The sequence below is a fragment of the Carassius gibelio genome, chromosome B3 (assembly GCF_023724105.1).
Source record: "Carassius gibelio isolate Cgi1373 ecotype wild population from Czech Republic chromosome B3, carGib1.2-hapl.c, whole genome shotgun sequence".
In the NCBI taxonomy this organism is placed as follows: Eukaryota; Metazoa; Chordata; class Actinopteri; order Cypriniformes; family Cyprinidae; genus Carassius; species Carassius gibelio.
Window position 1 is genome coordinate 11,107,838 of NC_068398.1, and position 16,949 is coordinate 11,124,786.

General features: G+C 38.8%; 2 protein-coding genes across 3 annotated transcripts; both read left to right on the plus strand.

Moving 5' to 3' along the window:
• Nucleotides 1-557: 557 nt before the first annotated feature.
• On the plus strand, nt 558-6,854 carry LOC127952078 (serine/arginine repetitive matrix protein 1). Of its 2 annotated transcripts, XM_052550354.1 has the most exons (11): nt 559-1,317; nt 1,419-1,545; nt 2,213-2,388; nt 2,499-2,681; nt 2,772-2,886; nt 2,959-3,119; nt 3,659-3,817; nt 4,502-4,634; nt 4,734-5,044; nt 5,150-5,188; nt 6,114-6,854. In XM_052550354.1, exons 1-11 carry the CDS (start codon nt 1,270-1,272, stop codon nt 6,504-6,506), a joined length of 1,845 nt encoding a protein of 614 aa, XP_052406314.1. In that variant the 5' UTR covers nt 559-1,269; the 3' UTR covers nt 6,507-6,854. The 2 variants fall into 2 exon arrangements, with proteins under 2 accessions (XP_052406313.1, XP_052406314.1); XM_052550353.1 differs by having other exon boundaries at nt 558-1,317; nt 2,772-3,119.
• A 1,009-nt stretch (nt 6,855-7,863) lies between these two features.
• On the plus strand, nt 7,864-15,897 carry LOC127952076 (pre-mRNA-splicing factor SYF1). Its single transcript, XM_052550350.1, has 19 exons — nt 7,864-8,009; nt 8,369-8,517; nt 8,594-8,717; nt 8,817-9,014; nt 9,143-9,277; nt 10,250-10,414; nt 10,498-10,642; nt 10,726-10,877; nt 10,962-11,081; nt 11,165-11,296; nt 13,369-13,500; nt 13,592-13,705; nt 13,818-13,980; nt 14,088-14,278; nt 14,371-14,493; nt 14,578-14,749; nt 15,117-15,243; nt 15,410-15,519; nt 15,656-15,897. The coding sequence occupies exons 1-19, from the start codon at nt 7,974-7,976 to the stop codon at nt 15,715-15,717; spliced, it is 2,550 nt and encodes an 849-aa protein (XP_052406310.1). The 5' UTR covers nt 7,864-7,973; the 3' UTR covers nt 15,718-15,897.
• Nucleotides 15,898-16,949: the final 1,052 nt, after the last annotated feature.

A 16,949-nucleotide genomic window follows, 5' to 3' on the forward strand; every position in this document is an offset into this window, starting at 1 on the left:
TCCTGCAAGTGAGGCTTCTTCTTCTTCTTGCTTTACAACAGATTGCAGACTCATAAGTGCATTACTGCCACCATTCTCTCAAATGGTACAGCGATCCGCCATAAAGCAAGAAGAAAAAGAAGACGCCTCATATGTAGGCTGTGTTTTGAGGAGGTGCTCGGACAGTTCAGGCATTGCAGTGCATCAGAAAAAAACTATGTAACTACTCTTCCGATCGTTTTGTGTCTTTACACATCAATGTGTCATCACGAGCCGCAGGATTTCATTTGGTTTTGTTTGCGTATGTTTTTTTGTTTTGTTTATTGTTTTAGCCGTGATTCCTTTCCACTTCCATTATAAGACTGACAGACTGCAACAGCTTGAGTTCAAACTCTTTGTCTGTGTTCTACTGTTCGACTGATATCTTGGATGCCCTGGGGGTAAAGCAGATAAACATAAAATTTTCATTTTTGGGTGAACTATCCCTTTAAGACATCTTTATGGTCTAGATATGTGCTGGTCTGCAGGGGGTTCCCATTCTGGCATTTTTTTTTTAATTAATTTCATGTAGTCAGTTTTGTATATTTAACATTTTGTAATGTTTCCTGTTTGAAACTGTACCTAGAGGAGCTGTATAAAAGGGTTGAATATTAATGCAAACAGCTCATACTGTTTAGTAGCTATAGTACGTTTATATTTATATACTAGTATAGTATGTTTTCTGATGCTTTCATACTTTCACCCAAAAATATGAATAACAATTCATATTTTTGTTTAAAAAAAAATTAAGCACTTAATTTCACAGTCTTTTAAAAGTTCCAGGTCTGTAGACTATTTGCAACTGCACTCCCTGTACCTCAGCTCTTGATTGAAATGTCACTCTCCCTGTACATCACGATCATAATATTTAAGCCCATTGTCTTCTGATTTTCAGAAATCCATTAAACGGTTCCATAGAGTTATTAACCCAAACACAGACTGATGCTGCAGAGAGATATTGATGTCACTGTCCCGTGATAAAAGATCCTGGCGCTATGATGGAGAGGATTAACTGGTTTTATCTGGGATTAAAGACGACCCCCGTCTATGTTTCCTAATGGCTGTGGTGGGTTATATTCAAAGCTTAAGACCTTCTAAAAGCTCTCTCCATCCGTCGCTTCAGTCGAGAGAGAAGCTCGCTCACAAGTTTGTGCACAAGTACGTTACTGGACCGCAGCATGACAGAAATGTTCATTCTCGTTTTGAAGAAGTATGCACTGATATTTGCATTTTAATAAGAAGAAAATCCAGATGAAGATTGTAGAATTGGACATGACGTCTGTGGCGGACAAAATGGAGGTATTTGATACTTTTATCTTTACATTTCAGATTTAATTTCAAATGTAGGTTTTCGCGCCTACTGTCTGTTAAAAGTGAATCGGATGTTTTTGTCTCGACAGCGAGTGTCAGTCGAGCAGGACGAGATGTTTTATCCGATTAGTGAAGCTCAGCGTGGAAGAACAGATGAAGAACAGCGCGGTTTCTCGGGTCCAACAACAGAGCAACAAACTGACAGCTACAGCTCAGGTCAGAACAGATACTGGGATTAAAACACCAATTCAATTACTTCCACCCTCATCTTTAACGACACTATTTATTAGTGCTATTTATTTGTTAAGGCAAGACTAAATGAAAAAAAAGGTAAATTTCCCCATACTTACACATCTGATCAAAGACCATTTTTGTATATTACATGTTTTCTGAAGCATTATATTTCAATATGAAAATTAGGTATTTTCTAAATAAATATGCACTTATCTACATAAATTTGCAGAACAGAAATCTGAACATTGGATAAAGCCAGATTCAAAAAAAAAATTTTTTTCTTTTTTTTTCTTCATATATTAGAGCAAAATGTTTATACACAGGGGACTTTGGATTTATCACTTAATAATTTAGAGGGAAAAACATGTTTTAGAAAAATATATATATATATACACACACAGGAATAAATGTTGTATTTAAGTGCTGCTGAAGTGGAGATTTCTGGCTCAGTGCAGGAGAAAACTAATTTTAAATACATGCTGTAATTGAAATCTACAGATGCAAATGAGTACAGTGTAATGTAACAAGCGTGTATTTTGGATGTTCTCTTTCCACTAGTTGTGACAGCGAAATAGTCCAAAATCTCAAAATCTACCAGCTGCATTGACATCTTCCCTTAAATGTATTTTCTCTGCATGTTCTGCACCAGATCCAGATGCTTTTTTCCAGTTCCTGGTCAAGAGTCAAAGTCAGCGATTAGACGACCAGCGGGTGGCACTGAGCTCATTGCCAGGGATGGAGGCGTTCACCATCAAAGATCCGAAAGATGGAAGTGTACTGAAGACAAACTTTTATCAGATTTGCAACCTGGTCAGCAAAGCTAATGTAAGTTTTCCAAACAATATATAATGCATGCTGCAAGGTTAGTTTTTTTTTTAAATCAGTGTATATCTATAAGAAAGGTTTGAGAGTGAACTTCTTTACCTGTCATGTAGAGTTTGAAGAAACACAACCCTCCAAAAACAAGCCTGTCCCCCGGGGCCCAGGACTCTATGAGAAGATCAAGCTACAATCCTCCAACTGCTGCTGATACAGACACCTACAACACTCTCACGACCAGATCAGCCTCATACAACCCTATATCAGACAAGGACAGAATGGACTATGAAAGTTTTCAAGTGAGTATGAATGTTATATTTACACTAGCCTCGGATACTTAAGCCATATTTTTCTCAAAATGCCTGTTATTCTTGTTCTGAATCCATCAGCGTGAGCAGGATCAGCTGTTGTGTCTAGTTAGTCAAGCACAAAGTAGACGTATGGATGAACAACGCTGTTCAATTAACCCTTTATCACCTGGACGTATGGAGAACACCCAGTCAGGTAAGTGTGTCATGTGTAATGACTTATCAAAGGACAAACCAGTCAGTGCAGTTTCTGTTCCTCTACACCCAGATCAAGATGTCGAGAAGTTTTTTAAACTCATTGCTAGCACTCAAAGCCGACGGTTCGATGACCAGCGGGCGACGCTAAACCAGCTGCCAGAGATCACATCGCCTCGTGGGATAACTGCTGCGGATTCAGATCACCTCTTCAGCATGGTCTCCAGAATTCAGGTGAGTATGCTGAGATGTTGCCTTCATCATTTAAAGGCATTATACTGTATGTTCCCTTTCACACGTTTGGTCTCAGTATATATATATATATATATATATATTTTTTTTTTAAAGATAAATGTATTATTTTATTCAGCAAGTATGTATTATACTGATCAAAAGTGAGAGTAAAGACATGTATAATGTTATAGAAGATTTCTATTTTAAATAAAATTCTGTTCTATTCACCAAAGAATCCTAAAAAACGTAACCTGGTTTCTACAAATAATTTGCAGCATGTTTTATTAAAAAAAAAAAAAATCAAGGAAAATTATTAATGATACATTTGTGAGACAAATGCACAGCTTTAACAAGGGCAAGAGCCCAAATATAGGCCAGCAAAAAAGGGGCTTATTTTAAGATGTTAATCAACATTTACTAGCGCTCTCCTGTTTCTATAATTGGTACATGCCCAGAAACAGAAGCCTGGATAGACCATCATTAATTTAAAAGCATCTCTGCGATAACGATGCACTCTTGTATTATTGTCTCTTTGGCAGGGCTCTCGGATAGATGATCAGCGATGCTATGCTCCCAATATCCAGCTGGGGTCTCCTGCCCCCCCTAAGAAGTCTCAATCTCAACCCGTATCCCTGTCTGGATCAGGCTCACCCCCTAAATCAGCCCAGAGATCGGAAACATTCAGCCCTGCCTCCGAGGTGAGCAGCCACAATCCAGACTGCATTCAACAGTTCATTCAGAATAATGTTAGTTGCCTGTTGGGATGAAAATTTGCCTTTTTGCTTAATCTGGTAGAATGCATGAAATGGAAACATTTGTGTTCAAATTTTACATGGTCCCTTTAGAAAATAATAATAATAATAGAAATAAAATAAAACAAAACATGTTAAGTCTGCGTCATGCTGTCTGTTAACATAGACAGTTTTTATATGGTAACCAAACTATGTTCCTGTGAAGGTAGAATGCTGCTGAGCCCCAAATATACCGTATTTTTCGGACTATAAATCGCACCTGAGTATAAGTCGCATCAGTCCAAAAATACTTCATGATGAGGAAAAAAACATATATAAGTATCACTGGACTATAAATCGCATTTATTGAGAACAAAGAGAAAACATTACCGTCTACAGCCGCGAGAGGGCGCTCTGTGTTTTCAGTGTACACTACAGGAGCACTGAGCAGCATAGAGCGCCCTCTTGCGGCTGGAGATGGTAATGTTTTCTATTGGTTCATTTCTCTTGGTTCATGTCAAATTAATTTTGATAAATAAGTCGCACCTGACTATAAGTCGCAGGACCAGCCAAACTATGAAAAAAAAGTGTGACTTATAGTCCGGAAAATACGGTAAATGAAATGAACATTGTTTTCTTTTTCTGCATCAGATACAAAATTGCATTGATCAGGACCAGCTTTTTTCCCTGGTGCATCATGCACAGCAACGGCGAATGGATGACCAGCGGTGCTCATTTGAACCCTTTAAAAAGCCGTCCTCCTCTCCAAACACTAGTCAGACAGGTGACCAAGTCTCCTTATTATGAATGACTTGCTCGTTATAAAAAATGCATCGCTGCAATCCTAATGTATATCCACACTGTACTGGCTTGTTGCATGCAGTGGAAGATCCTGAGCAGTTTTTCAAACTGGTGGCCAACTGTCAGAGCAGACGACTGGATGACCAGCGCGTGACACTCAGCGCATTGCCAGGCATCCAGAACTGCAGCCCTGGAACCAAGAGAGAGAACAATAAAACATTAGCCCCTAAAATCACCCTGACCCCTGCATCACCTGCTGCGCCAAAAAAAGTTTGTTCCAGATCTTCCTCTCCCACTCTGAGTGTCAGTGAACCAGACACACCTGTTGGGCCTCCCCCCAGATCGGCCTCATATCCCCCCGAGAGATTACTGCATGATGATCTGTCTGCGCAGGTGAGGGATTTGGTGTGGCATGTACTGCATCTGTCTTTGCTTTTCATCTCTAACAATTCCAATTAAGTTGTTGAAATTAACTGGAAGCACACTTTTGTTTTACAGATATCATTTCAGATTTCCATGTGCTTCCCTCCACATCAGGTAGGTACTGTAGGTGACCACAAAAACTGTTTACAGAATCAAAATCATTATAATTTCCATACTTCCAAACTACTCAAAAGTCATATGATGGTCACTATCATTATCCTGATGAGTTCACTCACTCACTCACTCAATGATCTGGTTTAACAATGTTTTTAATGAACAGCTCAGTGGATGGGAAGACTCATTTAATGATGTAAATCATGGTCTGATTCTCACACAAAGCTATCGTACGGCTTCAAAAGGCTTGAATATAGTGCAAGAGATGCATAGACAATCATATTCGTTTTTTGTCATATTTGTAGCGTGACAATGTGGTCACTATGAACTTCTATAGGACACTGTGAATTTTTCTATTTGTTTAGAAAAGACTTTAATTTTTATATAAAAACAAAAGGCACAGGCATAATGCAATTAAAATTAGACCAATCAGACCAATCACTGCAGATTAGGGTCATGTAATTTAGGGGTTTGGAAAAATTAATCATTAAACAAATTGTTTGGGAGTCGTTGAGCAAGTAGGGTAAAATAAACGCATTTTATAAGACAATGAAAGTGTTTTTTGACCTTGCATGCATGTCAACCTTGTTGGAGACTCCCAAAACCAAAATATGAACCTTTTATTACCCATAATAGGGGTACTTTAAGTAAAACTTAAGTACACTTAGGTAACATTTTTTAAACAGCTTTAAGCAAGCGATAGAAGCTGGTCGGCTCAAAGCAAACTTAGGGCACCAAAACAGTGTTTTCCTATTCCAGATTTATCCTTGAACATTTATGCCTACACCGTAAAATAAATCAGAAGTTTTTTTAGTTTACTCAGCTTATGGAAAAATACTCATGCTTTAGCCAAAAATACAAATTATTCAAGTGCATCAACAGTACAAAGTCTAAAGTGTAATGTTTATTTTTGGGTCTCTTTCAGACGCATGGACCAAATAACCAGCCATGTCCATACCCTGAAATCTTCCTCACAGTCGGACAACAGGGAGAGGCTATAGTTATTCCTCTCAGTCCTACACCTGGCAGACCGCTTTCTCTCAATGTGAACCCACCCGGACAGCATTGCTCCAGGTCTGCGTCTCCTCACAGGTCTCCTGCCAGGCAGGGACACTCGAGATCCTCTTCTCCTCACCCAGGAAACACGGCTAGTCCAATGGGTCCCTATGAGGACTACATCTCTCTGAACCAAAGAGTCTACAGCACTCAGAATAATGTACGGGACAGAGCAGAGCTGAACAAGGAGGCTAAGAAAGGAAAAGGGAAGAGTGGTGGAAAGAAAGAGAAGAAAGAGGGAAGTAAAGAAAAGAGAAGATAGGACGCTACATGTGTTTATTTATTCTGGTTTCACATCACCTGGATGAATGTCAGTTTTACAAATAAGCTAAACTTGTTGGTTTTTAGAAAAAGGTTTTTAATAAGCAAGTTAAAATAAGCTATGCTCACACTGGAAATGAACACACTGTTTAGAAATGTATTCTGTATGGTTTTATTTCATGGCTCAGGGTTTGTGTAAACTGACTGAAATGTATTTTATTTGTGTGTCTGTATTAAGTGAAGGTGTAAATGTAGTTTTTTTTTTTTTAATCTGCTGTGATGGATGATCAAATAGGTTTGTGCTGTTTCTGTTGTGTTTGATAATCTCTTGTGAATTTAATAAAAACATCTGTATTTGTGTGAAGCTTTATGTCTGTTTCTAAAATTGGTATTTCCTGTGCTGTTTATGTTTTGTGTAAAATAAATAATCAGCTAATTAGGCTACTGATAATGATCTTCTGCAAATGTACATGACATTAAACATTAAATATTAAACACGTTTCCAAAAGTACTAACAACTTCATTAAGATTTTCAGCAGCAGTATCTCATTAACTTAATTAAATCACAAATGCCTACTTGTAGGTTTACATCTTTAACATGTAAAATCTTGACTGGAACTTGATAATGACTGATAAAGCACTTATTCCCACATCTGAATAACCCACTGTCATTCTGTCTGTCTTTCTTTCTGCTCTAGAAGTAGATTTCCAGCTCTTTCGCCTGCAGTAAATCACCCTGCTTTATCTCACTCTGAACCTTCTCAATATCTTTACATTTACAAACAACCCCAAACCAGAGCTCTTTAACTTGTAAAATGTTAAAAATCATGCGTGATCAAATTGATTGTGAAAGTTTCAAAACATTTTGAAGGCTTGTGATAATACAAACATTAGAAAGACTCCAAAAATAGTTATTTCATAATTTGCAATTAATGCAATTTTTTTAAATATAGTATTTAATTAAACTACACCGGTAAATTAATGATATAACCCTTTTCATAGGGTAAAATATTACGATTAAATATCTGCTAGTTTATTAAAAATATTCTTTTTTAGATTTAAAATACACTAAAATACAACACACAATTAGGCACACTTGTTTTTCATCTATTTTGCTACAGCTAACTTACTTCTCTAATAAAACATTTTTCGCTGAAAAGTCTACATGAAGTTCACTCCAGTGACGTCTATTAAAAACGCCCAAATCCTGGAGACTCCCCCTAGAGGACAAGCTGACACAACCTCAAGCCTCTGTCAGAGGAAGCGACAGCCAATAGGAATCGAGTTCACTCGGAAAAGGCGGGGCTTTTGTACGTCAGATGAAGCTACAGCCAATAGGAATCGAGCTCACTCGGAAAAGGCGGTGCTTTTGTACAGTTCGTTCCCAACACGTTGGGAAGTTTTTGTTTTGTCAAGAATAACACTGACTTTTTAAAACTATTAAGCGGATTTTCTCTGGCAAAGGAAAATGGCAACACGTAACGGAAAGGCAGACGTTTTATTCGTATGTATTTTTGTTTCTAAGTCAGTTTTGTGACATTTAAAAGTGTATTTTCCTAGCTAGCTTGTGATTAGCTTGCTAACTCAGAGAGTTCACGATAGCAAAATACAAAAGTAACGTTTTAATATTTGATTGACTAACATCTGCGATTTATTCCCCGTCAAACACGAAGTCTTGTGTCGTTTGCATTGACTAACAGCGTATTTAATTATAGACTGAATGGATAACAGTAGTTAGCATACATGTTGAGTCAGTTACTAACAACGTATTTGAAATTAAATGACCATTTTAATCGATCAGATATGATTCAGCTTGCGTTCATCGTTGTTCATATAATTAATAGAGCTGTGTGTATCTTGCAGGAAGATGATGATTTGCCTTATGAAGAAGAAATCATCAGGAACCCGTATTCAGTCAAGTGCTGGATGCGATACATTGAGCACAAACAAAGTGCTCAGAAACCAGTGCTCAATATGATCTATGAAAGAGCTTTGAAAGAGCTACCTGGCAGGTATGTGTACTATCTTGTTTTCTTTTATAATGAAACCCCTGTGCTTGAGTAGATCTGCTTCTTATGTACTTCTCAGTTACAAGTTGTGGTACAACTACCTGAGAGAGAGAAGGAAACAGGTGAAAGGCAAATGTGTCACAGATCCATCATACGAGGAGGTGAACAACTGTCACGAGAGAGCACTTGTGTTCATGCATAAGGTAAAGCTGAAGTTTTTTCCATTTTCACGTTTGTATAGCGGCAGGACAACATACAGCAGACTGAAGGTTTAATGTTTTTTTTTTTCATGGTCTCCTCAGATGCCGAGGGTGTGGATCGACTACTGTCAGTTCATGGTGTCTCAATGCAAAATCACACGGAGCAGACGGACGTTTGATAGGGCGTTAAGAGCACTACCCATTACCCAGCATCCTCGCATCTGGCCCCTGTATCTCCGCTTTGCCCGGAACTTGCCTCTCCCAGAAACAGCTATTCGTGTTTACCGCCGGTACTTAAAGGTAAATGTGGGATGTTATGCTGGAAACCAAAACCACACTTGATTGTCTATATGTGTAAAGCTCTGTGCTTTAAGGTGTAAATTATTAAAGCTATCTATACACTTCATTTTCCTCTGTCCTTTCTGTAGTTGTCACCTGAGAATGCAGAGGAATACATTGATTACCTGCGTTCAGTCGGACGTCTGGATGAAGCTGCGCTTCGGCTGGCGGCTGTGGTCAATGACGAAAACCTTGTTTCGAAGGAGGGAAAGTCCAATTATCAGGTCAGCAAGTTACAGTTTTTTTTTTTTTTGGGGTTGGTTACAATTTTCAATATATTTGAAAGTAGTCTCTTATGCATGGCTGCATTTCTTTTATCAACAACAAAGTAAAAACAGAAATATTACTACAATCTAAAGTAACCGCTTTCTAGGTGAATAAATTTAAAATATAATTTATTCTATTGATGGTAAAGCAATCATTACTCCAGTTTTCAGTGTCACATGATCCTTTTTGTGCTCAAGAAACATTTGTTATTTTCAATTTTGAAACAATTCTGCCTAATATTTTTATGGAAACCGTGAAACGTTTTTTCAGGATTCTTTGGTGAACAAAGTTCAACAGAACAGCATTTGTATAAAATACAAATGTTTTGTAACTTTTTCTTCATGGTCACAAAATAGCCAAAGATGCTAACATGGCATTAAATAAAAATATACTACTACTTCTTCGCTTTCACTTTTTATTTGTTTAATACAGCTTTGCTGAATATAAGCGTTAATTTCTTTAAAAACTGACCCCTCACTATTAAAGCTAAAATCTTGCTGACCCCAAACTTTTGTAAAGTAGTGTATTTGACATGGATTTATCTTAGTTATGTTTCCTAGCTCGATGCATATTCAAAATGATGCATTCTAAAATTGGTCAAGATTTTATTGTATTTTTCTGGCATAGTCATGCTTTAGTTAAAAGTCAAAAATGTAGGTTGCATATCTGGATTTGGTGCCTTAAAATAGGTCAAGAATTGTATTTTGGATTAGAAAAAAAATTATCTAATGCATTAGTCATTTTTATAGGAATTATAATTGCTTATGTGCCTAATCATTGTAATGAATTGTCATTCTAAGACTTATGCATCAAAGTGGCTTCATGCCACTAATGTCCACCCTATTCTCTGTTTCCATTTGCATTAGTTTTGTGAAATATTCACATGCAGTGCAGAATGTAAATATTTTATCTTGTAAATTAAATTACAGCTCTGGCACGAGCTCTGTGACCTCATCTCACAAAACCCAGACAAGGTGACTTCACTGAACGTGGGAGCGATTATCCGAGGAGGTCTCACTCGCTTTACTGACCAGCTTGGCAAACTCTGGTGCTCTCTGGCTGATTACTACATCCGCAGTGGACACTTTGAGAAGGTGAAACTACAAATATAAGAAATCTCTGTATACACTAACCCTGCTCATGCACAAATTGACCCCATTATCTTGTGTTTTTCAAGGCTCGAGATGTATACGAGGAGGCCATCCTAACCGTAGTCACTGTGCGAGACTTCACCCAGGTTTTTGACAGCTATGCGCAGTTTGAGGAGAGCATGATTGCTGCCAAGATGGAGACCACGTCTGAACTGGGACAAGATGAAGAAGGTGAGAGATCTTCTCTTCAGAAGACCTTGTAGCATTTAATCCTTGATGTTGGTCTTCCAGTAATCCTGATTTCCCCACTCTAGGTGACATTGACTTGGAGTTGCGATTGGCCCGTTTTGAGTTGCTGATAACTAGACGACCGCTTTTACTAAACAGCGTGCTGCTGCGTCAGAACCCTCACAATGTTCACGAGTGGCACAAGAGAGTCAAGCTCTATGAGGGCCAACCACGACAGGTTGGAAAGATCATTTACATCTTTATATCGATTGACATTAACTTCCGTGTGTGATTAACACATCTTATTCTGCTTTTCCTGTAGATCATCAACACGTACACAGAAGCTGTGCAAACGATAGATCCTATTAAAGCCACAGGAAGACCTCACACGCTCTGGGTGTCCTTCGCCAGGTTCTATGAGGATAATGAACAGCTGGATGATGTACGATACTTCCTGTGTACTTGCAGCTTTGTGGATAATTTGTTGGTTAAACTGGTGGTTAACTATTTCACTTGAACTTCCAGGCTCGGACTATCTTTGAGAAGGCCACAAAGGTGAACTACAAACAGGTGGATGATCTTGCGGCAGTGTGGTGTGAATATGGAGAGATGGAGCTGAGACATGAGAATTATGACCAAGCTTTGCGTATACTAAGAGTAAGAGACTACTATACATTACCACAACTGCTTTAGGAAGCACAGTGTGATTTAAGTATCGTCGACATAATGTTATCTATTTTATAGTTTATTCATTTAATATTTATATAGAGATGATTTGTTCTTTCTGTGAACTTTAGGCAGATATATTTCTCATATTTTTTAAATACATTTATTAAAACAAATTGTTATTTTTATGTTAGGCCTAATACTTATATAGGCTATACATTTTCCTTAAAGCGTCCCATTTTGTCCCAGGGCTTGAGAACATGTACCCTTGTGAGGTCCATGCAGAAACTTTTGAGCGATGGCGTCACCGTTTAGTGACATCACTGAATGCTCTGGGAAAACGTTTTGTGCCTCTGGATGCCGTTCGAATTATAGCCTTCATTTATGTGTCTTGTTCTGGTTTGCCATTTGGTCACGAATTTCTACAAATTCAATAACATTTACGCATTGTTTCTTTTCCTAAATCTTCACAGTCTAACCCCCTAATTTTGAATATTTATCTGATTCTTTCACTTTTAATCGCATCTCTTACTGTATGTGGTAAACATGGGAAGGGAAATATTTCATGAAGAATTTGTTTGATTTATTAATTTGTTCCCTTATTTCAGTTAAATCATGGGTTATTTAGGGAACAAAATTAATGAAACATGGACAGTTGCCACAAATTAATAAGTAGGGGTGTCAACAATAATCGATTCGGCAATGCATCGCGATGCGGGGCATGAACGATTCAGCATCGATGCGGCAAAGTGCCATAATCGATTATGTCACTGTTTATTTTCTGGCGGACAAAGTTGTGAAGTTTAAATACTTCCGGTTCCGGGAGAATAACAACAACAACAACAACAAGCAAGATGGCTGAGGCGGAGGGAGATGACCATGATAGATGGATTATTAAAAACGTGCCTCAAGCTTGGAAAGCACATTTCGGATTTTATGAAGTGAATGGGAAACTAGACAAGTCTTGCGCAGTGTGTAAAATCTGCCACACTAAAATTAAGCACGTTGGCAATACAACTAACTTCACGAACCATGTTGATCGTTGGTATCCTGAGGTAGCTTCAACAGCAACACAAAAAGTCGACACATCCCAGCCAAGAATTGACGAGTCGCTAGTGTCAACATTGCCACACAACTCCGAGAGAGCAAAGAGGATCACACGATCGGTGGCATGTTTTATAGCGAAGGATCTACGACCCTATTCTGTGGTAGAAAATGTGGGGTTTCGCCACATGCTTAAAACAATTGAGCCCCGGTATAAGCTACCGATTGTATGCAGCTGATGTGATGGTAGGATCAGGGGGCAGGCATATATAATTGTCATTGTCATATAGCTGCTAAGCTGCTGTTTTGTTGAGAATAGTTTGCACTTTACTTAACTACTTGGAAAAAAGTTTCACAGTAATAAGTGGTTACTGTGTGTTGTTGCACTGAATATTTTTATTCCTGGGTGGTTGTTGTTAAAATAGTGTTACTTATTATTTTAATATTTGCACAGGAATTCAGGAAGTGCCCTGTCTTAGAGCTGCTGTTTTACTGTGTGTAAAAAAAAAAGCACTGAAAGCAGTGATTTTGATTGTTTTCATTTTCAGGTATGAAAATGCCATATCCAATACCCTGTACCATTTAATTTGATTTAATTACATTTGATTTAATTACATTTTATTTTATTTTATTACATTTAATTTAATTTAATTTAATTTAATAACTTTTATGTCAAAGATACAGGAGACACATAGCAGCCAATAAAATCTGTTGTTTAATATCTGCTTGTATTGCCTCATGACTGATAAAAAATTTGCCTTGTGTGCAGTAGAATTTTGATGCATCGCAATGCATCGTAGAATCGAATTGAATCGAATCGTTACATGGTGAATCGTAATCGAATCGAATCGTGAGGGCAGTGCCAATGCACACCCCTATTAATAAGTCGTAGGAACGAATTAACAAGTTGTAGGGATAGCCTTTCTGTCCTGTGTCCCACAGCCCGGCAAAGCGCACAATATGAAACGAGATCATGTCATCAAAAATTTTCCAGATGTTGACAGTCCTTTTCTTTTCAGAAAGCAACAGCGATTCCAGCGAGAAAAGCAGAGTATTTCGATTCTTCAGAACCAGTGCAGAATCGAGTATACAAGTCGCTGAAAGTGTGGTCCATGCTTGCAGACTTGGAAGAGAGTCTCGGCACATTCCAGGTTTGTTGCTTTGTCGTTTTCTCTTCATTGAGGGGGAATGTATGCAGGTTCTTGCTGTTTTGTGTGTTAATATTGCTGTTGCTTTTGTCAGTCCACAAAGGCAGTGTACGATCGCATTATTGATCTCCGGATCGCCACACCTCAGATCATCATTAACTATGCCATGTTTCTTGAAGAACACACCTACTTTGAGGATAGTTTCAAGGTATGGGATTTTTACATAACCTTGTATTGTCTGTTTTGTCCATTTTGGTTAAATTACTTCTTTTCGCTCTAACATCTGCCTATTTGTAAATAAATCTGAATTTTGATTGAAGGCGTACGAGCGTGGCATTGCCCTTTTCAAGTGGCCTAATGTCCATGACATCTGGAACACGTACCTCACCAAGTTCATTGACCGTTATGGAGGAAAAAAGCTGGAGAGAGCGCGAGATCTGTTTGAGCAAGCGCTGGATAGGTGTCCGCCTAAATACTCCAAAAGTAAAAATTCCAGAAAACATGAAGATTTCATGCTCAGCTGCATTCATTTAAGATTAAGAGCAAATGCCTGGAACCCAGGTCCTGATTTAATTTGTGTTATTTAACAGCGATCTACTTGCTGTATGCTAAGCTGGAAGAGGAGTACGGTCTGGCGCGACATGCCATGGCTGTGTATGAGAGAGCCACTGGAGCTGTAGAGCCAGAGGAACGACATCAGATGTTCAACATCTACATCAAGAGGGCCGCAGAGATTTATGGAGTCACTCACACAAGAGCCATCTATCAGAAAGCCATTGAGGTAATCCACTTAGCTGTCTCTCATTCAAAAACATCAGGGAGTGTATTTCCTATATGCGATGTACTATAATGAGTTAATTGGGTTTGGTGCAGGTCCTGCCAGATGAGCACGCCAGAGACATGTGTCTGCGCTTCGCTGACATGGAGAGCAAACTTGGGGAGATTGACCGAGCGAGAGCCATCTACTCTTATTGCTCTCAGATCTGTGACCCGAGGGTAAATCTCACCGTACCGCCCTATATTACTTTGCTCATATTGTGTGTGTCCTGTATGTCGACTGACTTGGCATCTCTTGATCAGTTGACCGCTCATTTCTGGCAAACCTGGAAGGAGTTTGAGATACGCCACGGTAATGAGGACACAATCCGTGAGATGCTGCGGATTAAACGCAGTGTGCAGGCCACATACAACACACAAGTCAACTTCATGTCCTCTCAGATGCTCAAGGCTACCACCAATGCTAGCGGAACAGGTACGTTTCATTTGTTAAAGCTAACCGGAAATGGATTGTTTATAATAAATGTGCGTGATTCATCAGTTATTACATCGAAATCTTGAAAAGGCTTTTCTTTTGTCTGATATTGTGCGGACAGGGAACTTGAACTACTGTTGTATGCAGTGCAGCCTTTCTGTAATATACACTATATTAAAACTGAGCTGGAGAGTTATTTTCTACATTCACAATCTATATTTGCATGTGAAAGGTATTCTCTTACCACAGGTGAGAACGATAAGCAAATAGGTGCTGGATTCATCCACAAAACGAGGTTATGTAACTGCATATAAATTCTTCCTTGTACGGTTAATCTCTTTTGAAATTGCTTGTGTGGCTGTTTTAGTGTCAGATCTTGCTCCTGGGCAGAGCGGAGTGGATGATATGAAGATGCTGGAGCAGAAGGCTCAACAGCTCGCCGCAGAGGCAGAACAGGACAAACCCAAACCTAAAGACAAGATCCTTTTCGTCAGGTATGCACTGCGCCCTTGTCTGAGGCAGGTCACACTGAGCAATCAGAGCATGCAGGCGGTGTGGTACATAAAGCTGGCTCAAAGGCTTATTCAAAGGATCTGCCCTTGTTTAAAATAAAGTTTCGATTGTGCCGTTTACATCATTTGACTTGTTTGGATTGTACAGGAGCGACACCTCTCGCAGTGAACTCGCTGAACTGGCTAAACAAGCTAATCCAGATGAGATTGACATTGATGATGATGAAGATGAGGATGCAGAGGATGGGGAACCAGATGGTTAGTTCAGATGGGGCATAATTGTTTTTTGTTTCTTCAGCAGCACTTTGATGATTTTCAGTTGTGTGTTTTGGAACAGTTGCCTAACTTTGGTAGTCTGGTCATTTGCATGTTTTTTTTATTTTATTTATTGCAGAGGTGCAACTGGAGCAGAAGTCTGTCCCTACAGCTGTCTTTGGAGGACTAAAGGATGACTAAAGCTGTTGCAGTTTTACATCAGGAAACCGAGAAATGAATACCAGCGTGCTGATGTGAATGGCTTAGTGCACTGTAGCAATACCAATTCAGACCGCATGGTGTCACTCTTCGAAGCATTTACATGCTTTCAATTTGTTCATCTTGACACTGGGTTAATAAAATAAAATAAATCATTGTTTACCCCTCTCTGCTGTATATTAAAAGAACAGTTAACATGTCTGACATCTGCAGATAATTTATCAAATTGCAATACTGTAAACACTCTGAAGGCACTGCCTACAATTGCGTGTACACATGGGTGGAGCTTTTCAGATGTTTGTTTGTTTTTGGAAACATCTGAATGCTGTGGTTTGAGGAATATGCCAGTTAAAAAAAAAAGAAACAGAAAAAGAAAACAGCGTATTTGGTCAGTGATGTCACTCTGTCACTGTAAACTTTCATTATACAAGCTACTTCAACTGAAGGTTTATTCCGTCTGTACTGTGATGTGGAGTTATCTTTGAAGTTTTCCAGTCTGTCTATATAAATAAGCGTAATTGGATTGTTTTATTTCCAGTACAGTTTGAATGCAGTTTCCACTACAAACGAAAAAGGAAAACCAAAGAATGAAGGAAAACAAATGCCCTGTTCCTCCCCAATTAGATTAAAATAGTTCTACGAGTTAATCTTCTTACAAAGTTACAGACTCTTCATCATCATGTGACCTGGACCTTCACTGAATTATGTCCTCTGTTGGGTTTCTCCATTAATGAGCTGTGCTTGTGAATAATTTTTTGGTGGGAAGTCCTTAATGCATAAGTGCTTACATTGCTTCGGTGATAAACCAGTGACTATCAAACCGTTTTAATGACATGCTGTGGCCTAAATACTGGTCATTTTATAAAATATCCACAACATCATTGCTGGTCAGCGTGTGAGGCACAATAAAAAGCTATAACTCCGACACAAAATATACCCTTTTCTCGATTATATAAAAAATTATTCCAATAAAACTGGTGCGCTTGTCGCTATACTCAGTTTAGCATTGTAACGCCGTGACGATTACACGCATTACGCTGATCGTAATAATGACTAATATTTCCCTCTCGCACCCTTCTGGGCAAGTTCTACCTGTCCTGCACCTGTTTCCACGAGTTCAAGCGCCTTGCTACCTGCTGCTCGAGTTCACATTCTTAGCCCCGCCCCCTCAACCCTGTGTCCCAGATTCTGGAAGCTGATTGGATGCCCGGCGG

Coding starts and splice junctions, on each gene's coding strand:
- LOC127952076 (XM_052550350.1), top strand. CDS start 7,974: ATGGCAACACGTAACGGAAAGGCAGACGTTTTATTC. Junction 14,279..14,370: donor TCTATCAGAAAGCCATTGAG/GTAATCCACTTA, acceptor GGTTTGGTGCAG/GTCCTGCCAGATGAGCACGC. Junction 14,494..14,577: donor CTCAGATCTGTGACCCGAGG/GTAAATCTCACC, acceptor TCTCTTGATCAG/TTGACCGCTCATTTCTGGCA.
- LOC127952078 (XM_052550353.1), top strand. CDS start 1,270: ATGAAGATTGTAGAATTGGACATGACGTCTGTGGCGGACAAAATGGAG. Junction 1,318..1,418: donor CTGTGGCGGACAAAATGGAG/GTATTTGATACT, acceptor TTGTCTCGACAG/CGAGTGTCAGTCGAGCAGGA. Junction 5,189..6,113: donor TGTGCTTCCCTCCACATCAG/GTAGGTACTGTA, acceptor GGTCTCTTTCAG/ACGCATGGACCAAATAACCA.